This window comes from Triticum urartu, chromosome 1 (assembly GCF_003073215.2).
Source record: "Triticum urartu cultivar G1812 chromosome 1, Tu2.1, whole genome shotgun sequence".
Classification (NCBI taxonomy): domain Eukaryota; kingdom Viridiplantae; phylum Streptophyta; class Magnoliopsida; order Poales; family Poaceae; genus Triticum; species Triticum urartu.
In genome coordinates, this window is record NC_053022.1 from 543,024,325 (window position 1) to 543,041,482 (window position 17,158).

The following is a 17,158-nucleotide window of genomic DNA, read 5'->3' on the forward strand; positions in this document are numbered from 1 at the left end:
GAATTCTTGTTCTAAGGAAGATGCAGGGGTAGAGGTAACTTCACCTGTGAAGAACAGGCAACAGTATAAGAGGAAGGAGGGGCCGAATCTAGTCTACAAACCAAAACAACAGCTCCTCCTTACTTCGGGCCAGGGCGAACACAGCAAGAATTTAGAGGACCCAATCATATATGATGGAAAGCTGGACGACAAGGAGGGGGAGGGGAGAGAGTTTGCACGTGAGCCAAAGAAGAAGAAGCCTACACCTGAAAATTCGGCAAAGACCGCGGCACGGTCCTGCCCGTCCCAATGAGATGCATGAGTTGGAACTGCCGGGGGCTTGGGAACCCCGAGGCAGTTCGAGAGCTTCGCAGTTTAGTGAAGCAAGAAGGACCCTCTCTTTTCTTCGTCATGGAGACAAAGATTAGAGGCAGGCGTGTTGAATTTCTAAAATATGGACTTGGTTTCAGTGGCTGCTATGCAGTCGACAGTGAAGGGTTGAGCGGAGGTATTGGTCTGTTCTGGACAAAGGATGTTTCAGTTGAGCTGAAGAATTTTAGTACCAGTCATATTGATGTGGTGGTGAAGGATTTGAATCAAAACTCTCTGGAGTGGCGATTCAGAGGATTTTATGGCGCTCCTAGAGTGGAAAACAGACATCATAGTTGGCGCTTTCTGCGCACCTTATTCGGTATTCCACACTCGGCGTGGCTGTGCATGGGGGACTTCAACGAGACGCTTTTCGCATCAGAACACTTCAGTAGAACACCCAGGCCAGAGGGGCAGATGCGAGCTTTTCGGGAGGTTATAGATGACTGTATGTTACAAGACCTTGGCTGGTCAGGTTGTGCGTACACATGGGATAACAGGCAAGCTGGCCTGTCCAATGTCAAAGCAAGGCTGGATAGAGCCTTTGCAAATGAGGAGTTTCGGCAACATTATGAGTATATCCGAGTGAAGCATCTTGCGGCATGTGAATCGGATCACTGTTTTGTTGTAGCGGATGTGCAAGCTTCTCTGCCGAGTAGATCTCAGCATACACGGCAGTTTAGATATGAAAACGTTTGGCAAACACACAGGGATTGTGATCAGCTTGTGTCAGAAACATGGCGTGGTCATGCTCGCGCCCCGGGACTGCAAAAAGGTATATCAGATTCGCTTGATCTTCTCAGGCGCACTCTTGGTCCATGGGGAGCAAAGGAGTTCGGGTGCCTCACACGTACGGTGAAACAGCTTCAGAGAAAGTTGAATAAGCTCCGGAGTGAGTCTGTTGGACGTGGCCCGACAGATGAAGAGAAACGTACGGTCACAAAACTCCGGGAGGCTATGCATCAGGAAGAGATATGGATGAAACAACACTCGCGTGTCCGTTGGTTACGCGAAGGAGATCGTAATACTTCCTACTTTCAAGCACAAGCAGCAGTGAGAAAACGCATAAATAGAATTGCCGGTCTCAGGCGCCAGGACGACTCGGTTTGTGCAACAGAAAGAGAGGACAAGGAGGAAGTGCACGCTTTTTACCAGAACTTGTATGAGTCCCAAGGTTTTTATGATGTTAATAATTTGTTGAACTTTGTTCCGGTGAAAGTAACACAGGCTATGAATGATCTTATGAATAAACCATATGATGCAACCAAGGTGAGGGAGGCTCTATTCCAAATGGCGGCCTCCAAAGCCCCGGGCATTGATGGGTTTACGGCGGGTTTTTATCAACGTCACTGGAGTGTTATCCAGGAGGACGTGACACGAGCAGTTTTGGATTTTCTGAATGGGGGTGACATGCCTACCGGACTTAACGACACTTCGATCACTCTTATTCCCAAGGTACGGCATCCACAGACAATTCTTCAATACCGCCCTATAGCTCTCTGTCCGGTTCTGTATAAGATTGCTGCCAAGGCAATCACTAATCGTATGTGGAGTATTATGGATGAAATTATTAGTGAAGAACAGAGTGCCTTTGTTCCTGGACGCTTGATCACCGACAATGTGTTAGTTGCATACGAAAGTGTGCACACAATGAAGCGGAGGAAGAAGCGGAAGAATTATTCCTGTGCGGTCAAGCTTGACATGATGAAAGCGTACGATAGAGTCGAATGGCACTACCTGGAGGCCATCATGTTGAGATTGGGTTTCTCTATGAGTTTTACTAGACTCATTATGAAGTGTGTATCTTCTGTCAGATTCTCGATTCGGGTCCATGGGGAGCTTCTTCCTTTTTTCACCCCTTCAAAAGGTTTGCGGCAGGGAGATCCCGTATCACCATATTTATTTCTAATTTGTGCAGAGGGCTTATCTTCTTTGATCAAGTCATATGATGGGGGATATATTGACAGGGGGATCAGAGCTAGCTTCAGATCACCTTGGGTCAGTCATTTATTGTTTGCAGATGACAGTCTTATATTCATCAGTGCAAGTGGACAAAGTGTGGACAGATTGAATACGATTCTGGAGATTTATGGCAATGCCTCCGGACAGAGGGTTAATAGAGACAAAAGTGCAATTTACTTCAGTACAAACACCCCTGATTCGGTGCGGCAAACAATCAAGGCGATGTTGGACATTCAGGTTGAGGCCTTTAGCAAGCGGTACCTGGGTCTTCCTACTGTTGTGGGGCGCATCACAAGTGAAACTTTCGACCACATTGGTGACAGGGCTCGAGGGAAGATGCAAGGGTGGTCTGAACGTTTATTGGCATGTGCAGGCAGAGAAACATTGATGAAATCAGTGGTGCAATCCATACCAACGTTTAGTATGAGCACTTTTCTTCTAACCAAGAAGGTATGCAAGAGTGTTACCTCCCCAATGGAAGAATTTTTTTGGAGCAGCTCTCTTGATAGGAAGGCAATGCATTGGGTCTCATGGGAACAATTGACGACGCCAAAGTGCAAAGGGGGCATGGGCTTCAGGGACATGCACCAGTTTAATCTAGCTATGTTGGGCAAACAAGGGTGGAGGCTGCTCACACAGCCGGATACATTGTGCTCAAGGGTGCTAAAAGGATGGTATTTCCAGGAAGTTGATTTCATGGATGCTACGCTGCCCAAGTCAGCTTCCAAGATTTGGCGGGCGATTATGGCGGGCAAGGAAGCTCTCCAAGCCGGTTTGATCAAAAGAATTGGAGATGGCACATCCACTTCTATATGGACTGACAGATGGATTCCGGGAACCATCTCCATGATGCCACTGCTGCAACCATCGCCTACCACACTCGACAAGGTCTCTGATCTGATAGATAGTGATAACTGGTCATGGCGACAGCAGGTGGTCCGAGACAATTTCATTGCGCCAGATGCCAGGCCATTCTTAATATTCCATTGAGGCAAGGCGGTGGTGAAGATTTTCTCGCTTGGGTGCTCGATAAGTCATGCAACTATACTGTCAAGACGGCGTACCGTGCTCTTATGACTCAGAAAGAGCGTTTAGCTCTAGAGGAAGGGGCGGATACCGGTACTTCACGGGATGATCAACAGTTGTGGTCTGCACTTTGGAAGCTCAATGTTGTCCCGAAGGTGAGGGTGTTCTGGTGGAGAGTTATCCGCGGCATTCTTCCAGATGAGCACACACTCAAGAGGCGGCATATAAGTGAGATTAGCAGATGCAATATCTGCTTAGCTAGAGATGAAGACCTCCAACATGCGTTGATGTACTATTCGCATGCGAAGAGGTTCTGGCACGAGGCTCGGTCATGGTTTGATCTTCATCTACCTCGGCTCCATCCAGACTCTTGGGTGAGGGATATATTATGTCATGATCGTTTCTCAGAGAAGGACAAGCCACTGATCATTACGATCATGTGGGCCATTTGGCACTCCCGCAACAAAATCAAACACAATGAGGAAGGAACAGATCCGGCAACATCAATGCATCCGACGAGAAAGGCTCTCGCCATTCTAGATCTTCCTCGGAATCTTACTATGACCATGGCGGGGCATGGGTGGCGGTCACCTGAGTTTGATCACATTTCTATCACTACAGATGGCGCCATTGACTTCGACACAAGCACTCGAGGTGCAGGTGGTGTGGCTCGTTCGGCAACCAAGATGTTAGGAGCTTGGTGTAAACCATACATGGGAATCACCGATCCCCTCTTGGCTGAAGCTTATGCACTTCGTGACGGGGTGTTGTTTGCAAGACTTCGAGGCTTCACACATGTGATAATGGAATTAGACTGCATGGAGATGGTTGATCTCTGGAATTTTCGCCATAATTCGAGATCTATTGTGGCACCTATCTTAGTTCAGATTGGAGAGCTAGCTCGTGATTTTTCTCTTTTTGTTGTTCAACATGTAAATCGGTCAGCGAATATTCCGGCTCATCTATGTGCTAAGCGTGCTTGCATATTGCATGTAACGGAAAGCTGGCTTGATGAGACTTCCAGCTTCCTTGTGACAAGCCTTATGGTTGACTGTTCAAGGAATGCTCTTGTTTGAATAAAGCTCTCTGAATTGATTGCAAAAAAAATAACAGTAGTAGTGCTAGCGCTTCTATGGGCCGGCCTATTCACGGCTTCTTCTTCCACGTTTCTTATCCCACGGTCGCACCGGTTTTTGGTTGGTTCTAGAACGTTACCTCAATCAAGTTTTTTTCCTGTCTTTTTCGCTTTTAATTTTTTGACCTTGTGAACTTCTCAAAAATACAACATTTTTTCAAATTCACAAATATTTTCAAATTCGTGAACATTTTTCGGAATTGGGGAACTTTTTTCATATTCAAGAAAAAGTTTGCAAGTCTGGAACCATTTCTTAAAATTCAGAACAATTTTTTAAATCCAAATTTTTTGGAAATAAATTCAAATTCATGAATACTTTTTGATATCTAGAAATTCTGCAAGCATTTTTTAAAATTCTGGAACGAAGATTTGAAATTTGGGACACTTGTTTCAGTGAATATTATTTGATATTCAGAAATTATTTTTGAAATTCACGAATATGTTTTGAATCAGGAAACACTTTTTACATTTTTGGTACAATATTTTAAAATTTGCGAACATTTTCTGGAATTAACGAACATTTTAAATTTAGAAATTATCTAATAGAGAATAAAACAGGCCAAAGTACATAAAACTGACTGAAAACTCGTTTTGTAAAAGAAAATCCATCAACAAAATAGATAAAAAGAAACACCAAAGAACCTCGTTGGTAGAGCTCGTGATGCTATGTGGGTCAGTCCAGTTAACCCTCTAGGGGGAGGGTGTGTGTTAGGTCGCTCCCAAAACCATTTTACGCGCGCATTAGGAGCTCTCTCTCTGTAGGAGCAATGCTACATCTACGTATGGAGTTATGAAACTTTTAAGTAATTAGCCAGTTGGCAGAATATGATAGGGATTAGGAGAGAGGAGGGGCCCACCCCACTGAAAATCAGGGGGGGGGGGGGGGGGGGGGGGGGGGGGGCCCCCCCCCCCCAAAAAAGGGGGGGGGGGGGGGGGCGGAGGGGGGCAGAGAATTAGTTCGTAGGTCTAGGATTATTGCTCTCGGTAGCATCCGTTTGCCCTTTTTATCACCCCTTTTGACTTCTTCCTACTTTCTAAAACTTCATTTGCCTGCTAATTTCAATGATCCTCGGCAAGAAGTCAATGTTTGCAACCTAGCTTTTATATTCCAGTTATTAACCAAACATTCTAAAAAATATATTAATCAAACATATTCTCCTGCAATTTTTGTTACTTGAATACACTCCTGCAATTTTCATTATTGGCACAATTTATTTTGGAATGATTTGAACACGCAAATTTCATTATTGGCACAACTTATTTTGGAACGATTTTAACACGCCTGTGGCCTGCCACACAACTTAGAAGAAGAGGTGTGGCAAAGTCCAGCCATTATATTTTTTTACAGGAAAATACTAGTACAATTTTTGTGACAAAGTCTAACTATTAACCAATCATATTCTCCTACAATTTTCATTATTTAATAAGTATGCTTGGGACTTCCTTTTTTCTTAACTCCTTAAGGACTCTTTTTTTTTTACGAGGACTCTTTTCTTCTTGTTGTCCAGAATGCTTTAGTAAGCATCAGAAACGCCCCCCCCCCCGCCCCCCCCAAAAAAAAAATCATCGCAAACAGAAAAACAGCCCCAGACTTGTATATTTTTTGTACACAAAGATTGTCCGAGCATTTTGAGACAGACCCCAATCAATGTGACAATCTCAATTTATTTGCTCGTTACATCATGCCTTGATGCATTATTGTTGATTGATCTGGAATTGTCAATCTTATGATGCTGGCAACAATGGGCTGCTGTGACAGACCAGGTTCGTGTCACTGTCAGGAGCAACATGGAATTTGCTCCCCTGAGGTTTTTAAGTTACATCATATATGTACAGCCTATGTATAAAAAAAAAGCAACTATGAAGTGATTCCAGTAGAAATCATTCTTCACACCAAACTATCAGAGATTCTTTCTCCGGAATTTCTGGTGGTTCCTCCACGACCACGCGAGCAAGAAGACCACGAACGCTATCCCCGCCGACCTCCAAAAGATGATCAGCCAGGTAGGCATCGGATCATGAAAAAGACCTGGCCAGATTAATTCCGATTTCCGTATGTTAAGACACTTAAATGCCGATTTTGCAGCGCATGAAACAGCAGGGTATATGTGACGAGGTGAGAAAGGTGAGCTCACCATGCCCAAACTTCATGCAGATAAGAAGCTCCACTATGCATATGGCTACAGAGAGCCAACAGAAAGCCCCGACCTTCTTCACCGGTTTGCTGAGGTGATCAAAACAGTTCATGGCCAAATGTCAAAAGTCCATCAATAAATGCATGCTTAATTTGTTCACAGGTTTGTGCAGAGGAACTGAGAAGTACCTGTCCTGCAGGTAGGAGTTGTACTCACGGATGGTCGGGATCGCAATCAGCCACCACAGGATCAATCTGTACACAACCAAGGGATTCCTTGGAGGGATCCAGAGACAGAATTTAAGGAAAAATGTGTTGAGCTCCACCATCATGAAAACGACGCAGAGGAACAACACTTGGATGAACCGCAACGGCCCCATGAAGGGCTGCCATTGATCCTTGTCCCACTGTGCAGGAGTGAACTGGCTCAACGATCTTTTCACCTGCAAATTAAAAGGGATGCAGTAGATGGTGTAAGCAGGCTGAATCAAAACCAACTAGTCTGCACAGCTAAGCTTCAAGATTCAACGAAAAATCACACTGACAACACTGACACCAGCTTATGTTGAACTTTTTTATTAAAGTTTAGTTAACTAATATAAAGTCAGTCAAAAGTTCCCATGAATAAACTGTGAAAAGATGATAGAAACAGTATAGTTTCTTTTAAACAACATTTCCTTTTCTCAGACTCTAGCTAGCTTCCTTCCAAATCAACGTTTGTTAGGCCATACCATCATACCAATTCCTTAGCTGTACAAAGGCTGATTAACAAGTTTGGTTGTTTGTAACAGGCTGTGACTGTTCACATGTGGGTACAGTGCCAGATAAATGCATAGATAATTGGCATGCAGCAGACAAATTATGGAAGGGGAAAAAATCATGGAACAATAATGACAAAAGACCGATTTGAACAGCGCAAGACACAGCCCCACTGGGATGCCCTTGCATCATGTTGCCTGGTATCTCACATACAAGAAGTCAAAGCAATTCACTTTTTCCTCAGTAACTGGCTGACAGCAAAGGTTTCATGGAGTTACTGGTCTTGCACTACAATCTGGTCAGAGTCTGTCATAACTCAAAACATTATTCATACTGTAAATTTTAGAAAGCCAGAGGAGACCGTGGGAATCTGACAAGTACAGGATCTTGGCCATTCATTGTGGCAAAAGAACACTGATGTGCTCATTAGGGACTGTGGATGCAATTGAATCATGAGACAAGGCGGCCATTAGTCTGTTGATGTATTTTCAGTGAACATACCTTACCCATGATGCTGGGCTGTCGGCTCAGTCCAACCCATTCATATGTTTTACCATCGAAGTATCGGACCGTGTGCATTCCCGCCCAAATACCTGAATCAGAATACCAGAATTTCAGTAAAAGATTGCACCTGTGACAGAACTAGCAGTTGGTGCTCAGGCAAAATGATGAGGTGTTGCAGCAACAGATAGAAATGGTTTACTGAAGTTCAAAAGACGTCCAGGTGAAATATCATGAATTTTAAATGACCTGAACACCGTTAGCTCCCGTACACATAGCATTTGATAATTAAACTAGCCATCCCGTCAACATAAGGGCAATCAATATTCGAAATAGTGATTTGTGTATTAATTAAAGACTTGTTTCGCTAGTGGTACTTGCAACAGAAAGTCCAGTTTCTACCACTGAAGCAAATGATCAAGAGAAACTAAATTTTATTGTCAAGTAGGAAGTATCTTATGTATAGCAATCAGTAGTATGTCGATCAGGCACTACAGCTTATCCAGTCCTTCCAAATTTTGGATACATCACATCAACATTTTTAATGTTATCATGTTACAGTTGATAAGGTCAGATTCAGAGGAACTGTATCAAATCAAGCAAAGCGAGAAGTACTCGGCTATTTGAATATGCATAAATCTGTTACAGGAAATTTCTGGGTAATACAAGGCATGAAAAAGGTATGCGAAGTCATTAAGTGCCTTTAGATGTCTCACCAAACCAATTGCAGATCAAGATGTCCAAGATAATACTATCCCACCAGCACTCATTAAAGTTTGGCAACATATGTCGGAACGTAAGCTGCAAAAAGATGATAATAAGCACACTTCACTGTCAAAGACGGCAATAAGGAGACAAAAAACATAACTCCTCCCAAACAAGACGACCAGATCTAACCTCCATTAGCTCAAAGCCAATCGACAAGACCCAAAGGAGAGCTTGATTCCGTATCATTACAGCCTTGCCCCACCAGCCCAAAACGTGGGCGACCACAAATTCATCAAACAATGTCTCCTATATATTGATCACGGAAGCCGTCAAATTTGGTGGAATATAATGACAGCAACAATAAAAACTAGGCCATCTTCATGAAATGGGAAGGTTCACATGGAAATCATACATAAATATTTATGAACTTGTTTTTAGGGTTTTCTGGAACATACAGACGGCAATCGGCTCCATAGGATCTCTCCGGTAACTCTGCATTTGGGTAAAAAAAAAGGGGATTATGAACAATCTTTTCACATTTTAACCACTGTTGAATGTGAAACTAACTAATTCACACAAAGACGTTACCAACTCCAAGATCAGGAGAAAGGTGTTTCATGAACCGGCGAGCATCATCACGATTCTGGAAAACGAGGGAGAAATTAGGAGAAGGCACTGTATAATCTATGATGTAGCACACATGCACGTTTGTGGCATTTACTCATGAAGTGTCAAAATCAATGTGTTAAGATGCTAACAGAACAGTAACAAATAGTGTGCATATATCTAACCTGGAAAAGAAGAAACGTGAGAGCAACAAGGTAAACAACCGCCAGCCCATGCACCAGGCGCCAGAAAGCAGGATGGGGCCGAATAAGTATCCTGTCACAATTTTTGCCAGATGGCTGAATTATTGTCCATCAAATCATCCAATGAGACCAGCACACCAAGCAAATTTACAAGAATCTTAAATCAACTGAATTTGCATAATTAAGCACTAATGTTCAGTTTCTACAGAAAAACTTAAAAACTGAGAAAAAAATAACTCACGTTGATGGTGCCTGGAGTGTGCAATAGGCAAGGAACACCGCAATCATAGCCCAGACACCCCTGGAAAGCGCCAGCAAGGCAAAAATCATGTCAGCGTCGCTCGCTCTCCCCAATCATTTTTGCCGAAAAGGCGGCATCAGAACCCATTTTTCCCCAGCCGTGTTAAACATGACAGCGAAAAGGAAAATTCAGGTTGCATTCAGCCATACTACTACTAGTACATAGTACCTCTTGATAGATGTCGAGCTGCTGTGGGAGGCAGCGCCCTCCGGGTCCAGAGCTCCACTCGCCCAGCTGAAACGGGAAACAATTGAATCTCAGGTCAGATGGCCTCCAGAGAAAGTAATGAGCAGAAGAACAGTCCACATTTCTTCAGTAGTACTACAAGTTACTGAATCCGTTGCTTGACCCGCATGAGTTCAGACACATCTTTCTTATGGGAGATGGGATGGCTTGGCACTCAGCTCACTCAAGGGAGGATTGTCTCTGGGGTTTGTTTAGCTCCTCTAAGCTTGATGGGGGCAGTTGTCACTCTCATCCATCCATTCATCAAGCAACAGCAAGGGTGTTCTTCTAGAATGAGGCGAAATGCAGCCGAGCAGCAGAAGAATATTTTCAGATGATAAAAATTGGCATGAGATATTCGGAAAAGATTTGGATTCTCATCACCACTCCTACCCCTACACTCTCCTAGGTTAGGTTGGCTCATTATGCTTCAATCATTCATTGAAAAGTTGAATCCTTTGGCACGAAGCCCATTAAACTTGGACTGAGAAAAAAAAGTATTCTTCTCTGGAAAATAAAACAGCCATGAAGGGTGTACAACTCTGACACTGTTGCAGCACCTGATATCCCTGCACGCTCTTGTACTTGCCCCGGCGCAGAGCGCACGCTTTTTCACATCTGGTTTTGACTTTCACAGTCGGTCACACCGCACGGCCGGCGGAAGAAGAAGAAGAAGAAAAAAGATAAAAAAAAAAAGCTCGGGAATTGCGACGAGCACGAGAGGAATCAATCGACCGGGGATGGGGATGGTGATTCGGTTGCTTACATGAGGAGGCATGCGCCGACGAGCAGCACGGAGATGGTGCGCGGCTTGTAGAGCCAGGCCGTCCACGGGTCGTACTCCTCCGCCGGCGGCGTGCGCGGCCGCGCCCTCTGCCTCGCCGCCGCCGCCTCCATGCCGGCCCGAAACAGAGGAACGGCAGAACGGACGCCGCGGACTATCGGCGGCGGCGACCGCCGGCCAGACGGAGGCTCGGGAGGAGGTGGCTAGACGCCAAGAAGGCGGCCTGCCGCCAGCGTCCCGACACGTATGGATGGATAGGCTGGCAACTGCCGCCCGAGAAATCAAGGGAGAGTTGAGGACTCCAGCTGCCCTCGTGGCCCTATCCGTAGCGCTGGCCTAGGAAGGATACAGAATTTGGCGGAAGCGGAGGCGGCGGGCGATCGGAGCCGGTGGGAGCCGAGGAAGGAGGAGGCGGCGGCGCTCTTCTTCTTTAAAGAAGGAAGGCAGGCGGAGGGAATCGGGAGGAAACGGGACGGGACGGGGGAGGAGGCGTGTGCGATGGAGTGTCCACGTACGACGCGGCGGCGCCACGGAAATCACGGAACCACCGCCGTTCCGTTTGCCCCCTGGCCCGGCCTACGACGCTCCCCCTCTCTCTCTCTGGCAGGTCCCCCGGCTCCCCGGGCTCGGCTGGCACCTAGGTAGGGCCATTATTCCCGGCCCGGTTCACCAACCAATTTTGTTGGATTCCACTTGTATTTTTCTCACAGAAACACCACGAAAATTGTGACTTGTGAGAAACGTCAAACAACGCATAGAAATACATTGAAACACTAAAACAAAAAGGGTACGTGTTTGTTTACGGGGACTTATTGATATAGGGACTTCAAAAAAATCCATTTTAGTCTCATCTAAACAAAACATAAGGGACTTATAGAGACTTAAAGTGGGCAGTTGGGATTTATGAAAGAATGCCCTTAAGAAGAGTCTTTTTGGGACTTTTAGGCCTCCTTTGGTTTGTAGGAATGTCATAGGATTTCTATAGGATAGGATTTGCATAGGAAAATTTCCTTTGAGGCCCTTTGATTTGTAGGAGTGGATTCATATTCCTATATAGGATAGAAATCAATCCTTCACATTTTGGAGGAAAAAAACATTAGCTAAGACTCAATGGAAAAATTCATATCCTATGCATCAAATGACATCTCTTTCTCTATAGGAATTGAGATGCATGTCATCTCACTTCCTATGATTTTCCTATTCCTACAACATTTCTATCCTAGGATTATCATAGGAATAGGAATTCTGTAGGAAATGAGATGGCATGTATCTCAAATCATATGAGTAGGAATAGGAAACGAGATGTCATTTGATTGACACCAAAGGAATTTTTTCATTGAGTCTAGGCTCATTTTTATTTTCTTATGAAATGTGGAAGATAGGAACCAATCCTATATAGGAATAGAAATCTATTCCTATGAACCAAAGGGCTCTAAAGGAAAAATTCCTATAAGAATCCTATCCTCTAAAATTCCTATGAAATTCCTCCAAACTAAAGGAGGCCTTAGTTGTAACATGGTCTTTTAGTCCATGTTTAGTCTCAGGAACCAAACAAATAAGGACTTTTTAGAGACTAGCAACTTTTTAGTTGGGACTAAAAAAAATCCTAGAACTTATGAACCAAACAAGGCCGGAAAAAAAATACATAATAGTCTTCATCCATATGCTTTCTTTTATCTCTTTTTTTAGAAAACTTTCAATCTACTCCCTCCGTCCCAAAATATAAGAACATAGTGTCAAAAACGTTCTTATATTTTGGGACAGAGGGAGTATTTATCAACTGTCATGGTACTATAAAAAATACACCAGAAGTAAGAATTACATCCAGGTTCGTAGACGACCTAACAATGACTATACAAGCACTGGAGAGAGCCGAAGATGTGCCACCGTCATCGTCCCTCTCTCAGCGGAAACGGGTAAACATTGTTGTAGTAAATAGTCGAGAAGTCGTCGTGCTAAGGCCCCATAGAATCAGCGCACCATAACAGCAACCACGCCCGATGAAAAGAAGTCTAGATAGGAAGGATCCAACATGGATACACATAGACGAACAGAGACCACGAGATCCGTCAGAGACACACCTCCATACGCCCTCCAAACATCGCCGGGACGAGGGCTAGGCAGAGATGACCTTATCCCATCTTCAAGAAGCCGCCTCCGCCTCATCTTCCTAAGTATGACACAAACCCTAACAAAACTAAAAACAGAACATTGTTTTCATCTCCGTCTTCTTAGCAAGCCCGTGAAGAACACTCTTGATATCATCAAAAAAAGTGTTGTTAGAAAAGAAAGGTTGTAAAAAAAATGCACCAGAATCTCCAATGACCAATACACCCCGCCATGGGTTACAAGAACCGCAGTGGAAACCTGCCACGAGAGGCAGGACAAACACCAAGTACTACATCCTTACAAAGCATGTAAATGTGGTCAATCCTGAATTTTCTTTTGAGAAACACGTACTCACCCTATGAAACCCCTATTTCTGTAAGCACCTTTCCACATGAAAAAAATAGACATTGTGCAAGCTCCATCACAAAATATCTAGCCTGTCTAAACCATGCTCAGTTCACTCGTTAACTGCCAATAAAAGATATGATGTACGTGTCGGAAAACCCATCCATCAAAGTAAATTGCAACACATACATATGTGTGCGTTCAATGGGAGGAGACGAAGACGTCTGTGGCGACTTCTCAATCTCAGGATGATGTGCTGGCTCAGTTTCTCGGAGATGCTCGCAGGGATAGCGTGTGCGTGCTTGCGTTCATAGGGATGAGTGTGCGTATGTATAAGCGTCTGTGTCTGTATTGTGTTTGTTAAAAAGACAAATACATATGCGATATGAGTGTACACATTGTCGTGTTTCTCTAGCCTGCTCGACTACTCGCCGTCGTTTGCTACTCGCACCACATGTAGGCGTGTACGTACGTAGGTAGGTGGGCAGGCATAGGCAGGGCCGGGTGAGACTCTGGCAACGAGTACGTACAGAGGAATCTTGCCCAAGGCGGCCAAGGTGAATATATTGGCCAAGGGTACGGAGTGCAGAGGAGACCGGGATGGCCACCGCGTCGTACCCTAGCGACACGTACGACGGGCGAATATGATCCGGGACGTCACGCTCAAACCCGCACGGATACACGTCGCGGCACGGCCCCTCGGTCTCCGGCACGGCACGGCACGGGCGCTTGGGTCCGACCACGGACGCGGCTCCACGCTCCGATGCCTCCCCCGCGTCGCTCGCCGGGCGCGCGCACGCTCCCGTCTTGTGCGACTCCTAATTTAATCCTTTGAGAAAAGACACAATCATTCCGGTTCAAAATGTCAACTAAGTGTAGCTCAAATGATGGTGTTGGTGATCGTATTTTTTTTGAATTTATTTTGAGTGTTTCTACAATATGCGATCAACAAGAGAAGATGCTTCTGTCGACTAAATGTAGCTCAGTCTTCCGAAGGTGTTTATAAGAATAGAGGTTTACATGCATGCGATCATAGGATTAGTATATGTATCAATGTTGATGTCTATACCATGTAAATGAAAAAACATTCCAGTTCAAGAAAAAAACACAGTCATTTCATTGTCTCTTTCTCTTTACTCCGTACCGTAAGACGGAGATTTAGAAGTGTCGGTCTACAAGATAGTCCTCATGATTCCGTCATGAACAGCAAAATTTCATAAATATATATTTTAAAGAACTCTTTCTGTATTAGGCCCCTGAAAATGTGACTGATATTTGAAACATTTTAGAGTTGTTCCCTTCTCTTCTTCCTCCTGCCACAAGCCTACTTTGCCCCAACCACCAGCCTCCGACATCCACGGCCGGTGGGCGCTATCGTGCACTACCTCGCCGTCCCGCCCTCCTCTCACCTCCTCTGGCCACCTCCCTGACTTCTAAACCCCCTGACCTGCACAACCCCGATGACCCCCGCATCCTCCTCCCAATTAAGTTTCTTTCTGTCTCCACATGGGACGATGCTACTCGTTGTCGCTCGCAGCGTCGTTCCCGACTCTGGTGAGGTCCTAGCTCGACCTTGCCGTGGCCGGCGCTCCTCACACCATCCCCGCCTTCATCCTCATGCAAAACAAAAAGTGACCGACGCAAATAGTTTAGGCACATGGGATATAGCGAAAACCGATAATAGGGATGTAAGTTGGGTCTCGTTTAAGTCCACATACGGTCTAACAGCTCAATAATTTTTTTCTTAGGGTAAAATGAACTATATAACTAGCTGCAACTAACTGAACAAGACTTGCGGGCGTCATTTCTTTGCCATTTACATCCATAGCTGATAAAACAACTGAAAGTGTTGAATGTGGCTAAACAATATGTGTTTGGATGGTTAGGAGAACAGTGGTATCCTCTACCACCAGAGTTCAAGTCTCAACATTGATGCTCGCATTTTTATATATTTATTATAGCCCTTCAGGTGATGTGTCTAAAACGTCTATGATGACTTTTTCAATCTCAAGATAATATGTCGGCTCGGTCTTTCGGAGATGCTTATAAGGATAGAGTATGCGTGCGTTTATAAGGATGAGTGTGTGCGTGTATATATAAGTGCAAGCATATGTACTATGTTTAAAAAAGGGTGTTGTTTGTTTTTTCTGGTGAAATCAGCATGCTCAATTTCGTTAATGAAAATGGTAGCGGAGCTCCTTTGCTCGATTTATTTCTGGCCACGATTCTTCTCTCGCCTACTCTGCTATTCGTAGTTGCCCTCGAACTGCATGCATGTATATTAAGACTGATCACATGGGAAGTAACTTAGGGCATCTTCAGCCGCGCTCCTAAGAAGGCCCTTTAGGCGTCTTTTTGTCCGCCGGCGCTAAAAAATCGGCACAGTCACGCCCCCAAGAGCCTAGTTTTCGTCAGCTCGGCCTGAAATTGGCGCCGGCGGACCTAACCCGAACCCGATGTGCTGGGGTCGCTCGGGGGCGTCGGGCGAATCGTTTTTGACGCGAAGAGCCGCGGGCCCGCCGCGTCAGCGACTCTACCCTCTTCTCGCCCCTTCGTCGTCCTCATCGCCTCATTTCCCGCGGTGAATCAATGCCAAAGTTGCCGCGCGCTGCCGCGCCGGTCAGCCTTCATTGATGCCTCACGGGTGGCGCAGTGAAGGCTGGGCGGCGCGTCCCTCGGCCGCCACGCAATCACGCCACGCGTAACGCGCCGGCCAAGCCTACCACGCGGCGCCTCCGCCTATAAAAGCCGACTGCAAGCGCGCTGGAGAGACTCACCCCGATCATCCACCGACGACGCGCTCATTTCTCCCCCTTTCCTCCTCTCGCCGTCACCAGTTGAGAAAGCATGGCCGAGCGTTTCCCAGGCGACGGCGCGGCGGCGAACGGATTCGGGCCCCGTCATCTGCACGAGGACGAGGCTCGCCTCCTTTTCGAGGCCGAGTACCCGGTCCCGCCGGACATGCGGGTGCCCGGGGCTTGGAGGATCAGCATCGGCGGCGTGCCGGTGCCACCACCACCCATCGGGGCGACGCGGCGTGCGGAGATCGCACGCATCCGCGTGTCCCTGCCACGGGCAGCGAGGGAGGGGCCACGGTACGTCCCCGACAGCCCGCTCTGGGAGCCCTACTTCCGCCGCCGTCACGCCGAGCAGTTCGAGGCCACCAATGGCGTCGTGCCCTCCGGCAGGCTCAACTCCGATGGCCGGCGCCGGTGGTGGGGCGTGCCCGGCCGCATGTTGGAGGCCGTCCTCGAGTACATCGAGGGTGGCAACACGCCGCGCCTCGAGTATCCCGCTCCCCCGTCCTTCTCACGCCGCCGGGGAACCTCCTGGACGCCGAGGCGCATGGAGACCGAGGCGTCCTCCTCCTCGTCCGGCGGCTCTCCCTGCCTCCGCCTCCGCCCCGTCAAGCCGGAGCCCCAGGACATGCCTGTCAGCGCGCGTACCCGCAGCTCCGGCGGCTGTCCCTGCCTCCACCTCCGCCCTGTCAAGCTGGAGCCCCAGGACACGCCTGTCAGCGCACGTACCCGCAGCTCCGGCGTCCTCGTCGAGCCCAAGGTGGAGTCCAGCCTCCCCCTGGAGTACGAGGAGATAGCCCGGCGCGGCTTCTCCGACGAGGACGCCATGCGGTGGTCGCGCAACGACTACGTGCGCGAGGAGATGGTCCGGCAGCGCCGGGCCCTGGAGGAGATCGCCGCCCGCAAACGTGGGCGCGAGGACGGGGACGGTGTCATCGTCCTCGATAGCGACGACGACGACGACGCCCCCGGACCGTCCAACCCGCCGCGCCAACCGGGGAGGGATGCAGCAGGGACGGCAGAGGCGTAGGCGGGGGCGACGAGGACGACGACAACGGCGGTGACTACACGCGGTTCTACAGCCTCCTCGGCATGTAGAACCGCGTGGGCGGGCGGCGAGGCGGGCGGCGAGGGAGACGGCGGGGGTAGCCCGCGGTAGTTTTTTTTTTTTTTGTAAAATATGTTTAAATTTGAACGAACTCACCCGTGTTTGC

At 47.0% G+C, this 17,158-nt stretch overlaps 1 protein-coding gene across 1 annotated transcript; it reads right to left on the bottom strand.

The window, feature by feature from the left end:
* Positions 1-6,042: 6,042 nt before the first annotated feature.
* On the bottom strand, positions 6,043-11,293 carry LOC125528268 (CDP-diacylglycerol--serine O-phosphatidyltransferase 2). The gene is made up of 12 exons (XM_048692765.1): positions 10,675-11,293; positions 9,852-9,917; positions 9,624-9,683; positions 9,365-9,455; positions 9,162-9,216; positions 8,986-9,065; positions 8,763-8,879; positions 8,582-8,666; positions 7,866-7,957; positions 6,795-7,048; positions 6,607-6,695; positions 6,043-6,500 (listed from the first exon to the last, which is right to left on the bottom strand). Exons 1-12 carry the CDS (start codon positions 10,803-10,805, stop codon positions 6,373-6,375), a joined length of 1,248 nt encoding a protein of 415 aa, XP_048548722.1. The 5' UTR covers positions 10,806-11,293; the 3' UTR covers positions 6,043-6,372.
* Positions 11,294-17,158: the final 5,865 nt, after the last annotated feature.

Excerpts from the sequence above, each read along its gene's own strand:
- LOC125528268 (XM_048692765.1), bottom strand. The coding sequence starts at position 10,805 with ATGGAGGCGGCGGCGGCGAGGCAGAGGGCGCGGCCGCGCACGCCGCCG. Across the intron at positions 9,918-10,674 it reads GTCGGCGCATGCCTCCTCAT|CTGGGCGAGTGGAGCTCTGG; the intron begins GTAAGCAACCGA and ends TTCCCGTTTCAG. Across the intron at positions 6,501-6,606 it reads CTGCATGAAGTTTGGGCATG|GTCTTTTTCATGATCCGATG; the intron begins GTGAGCTCACCT and ends TAATCTGGCCAG.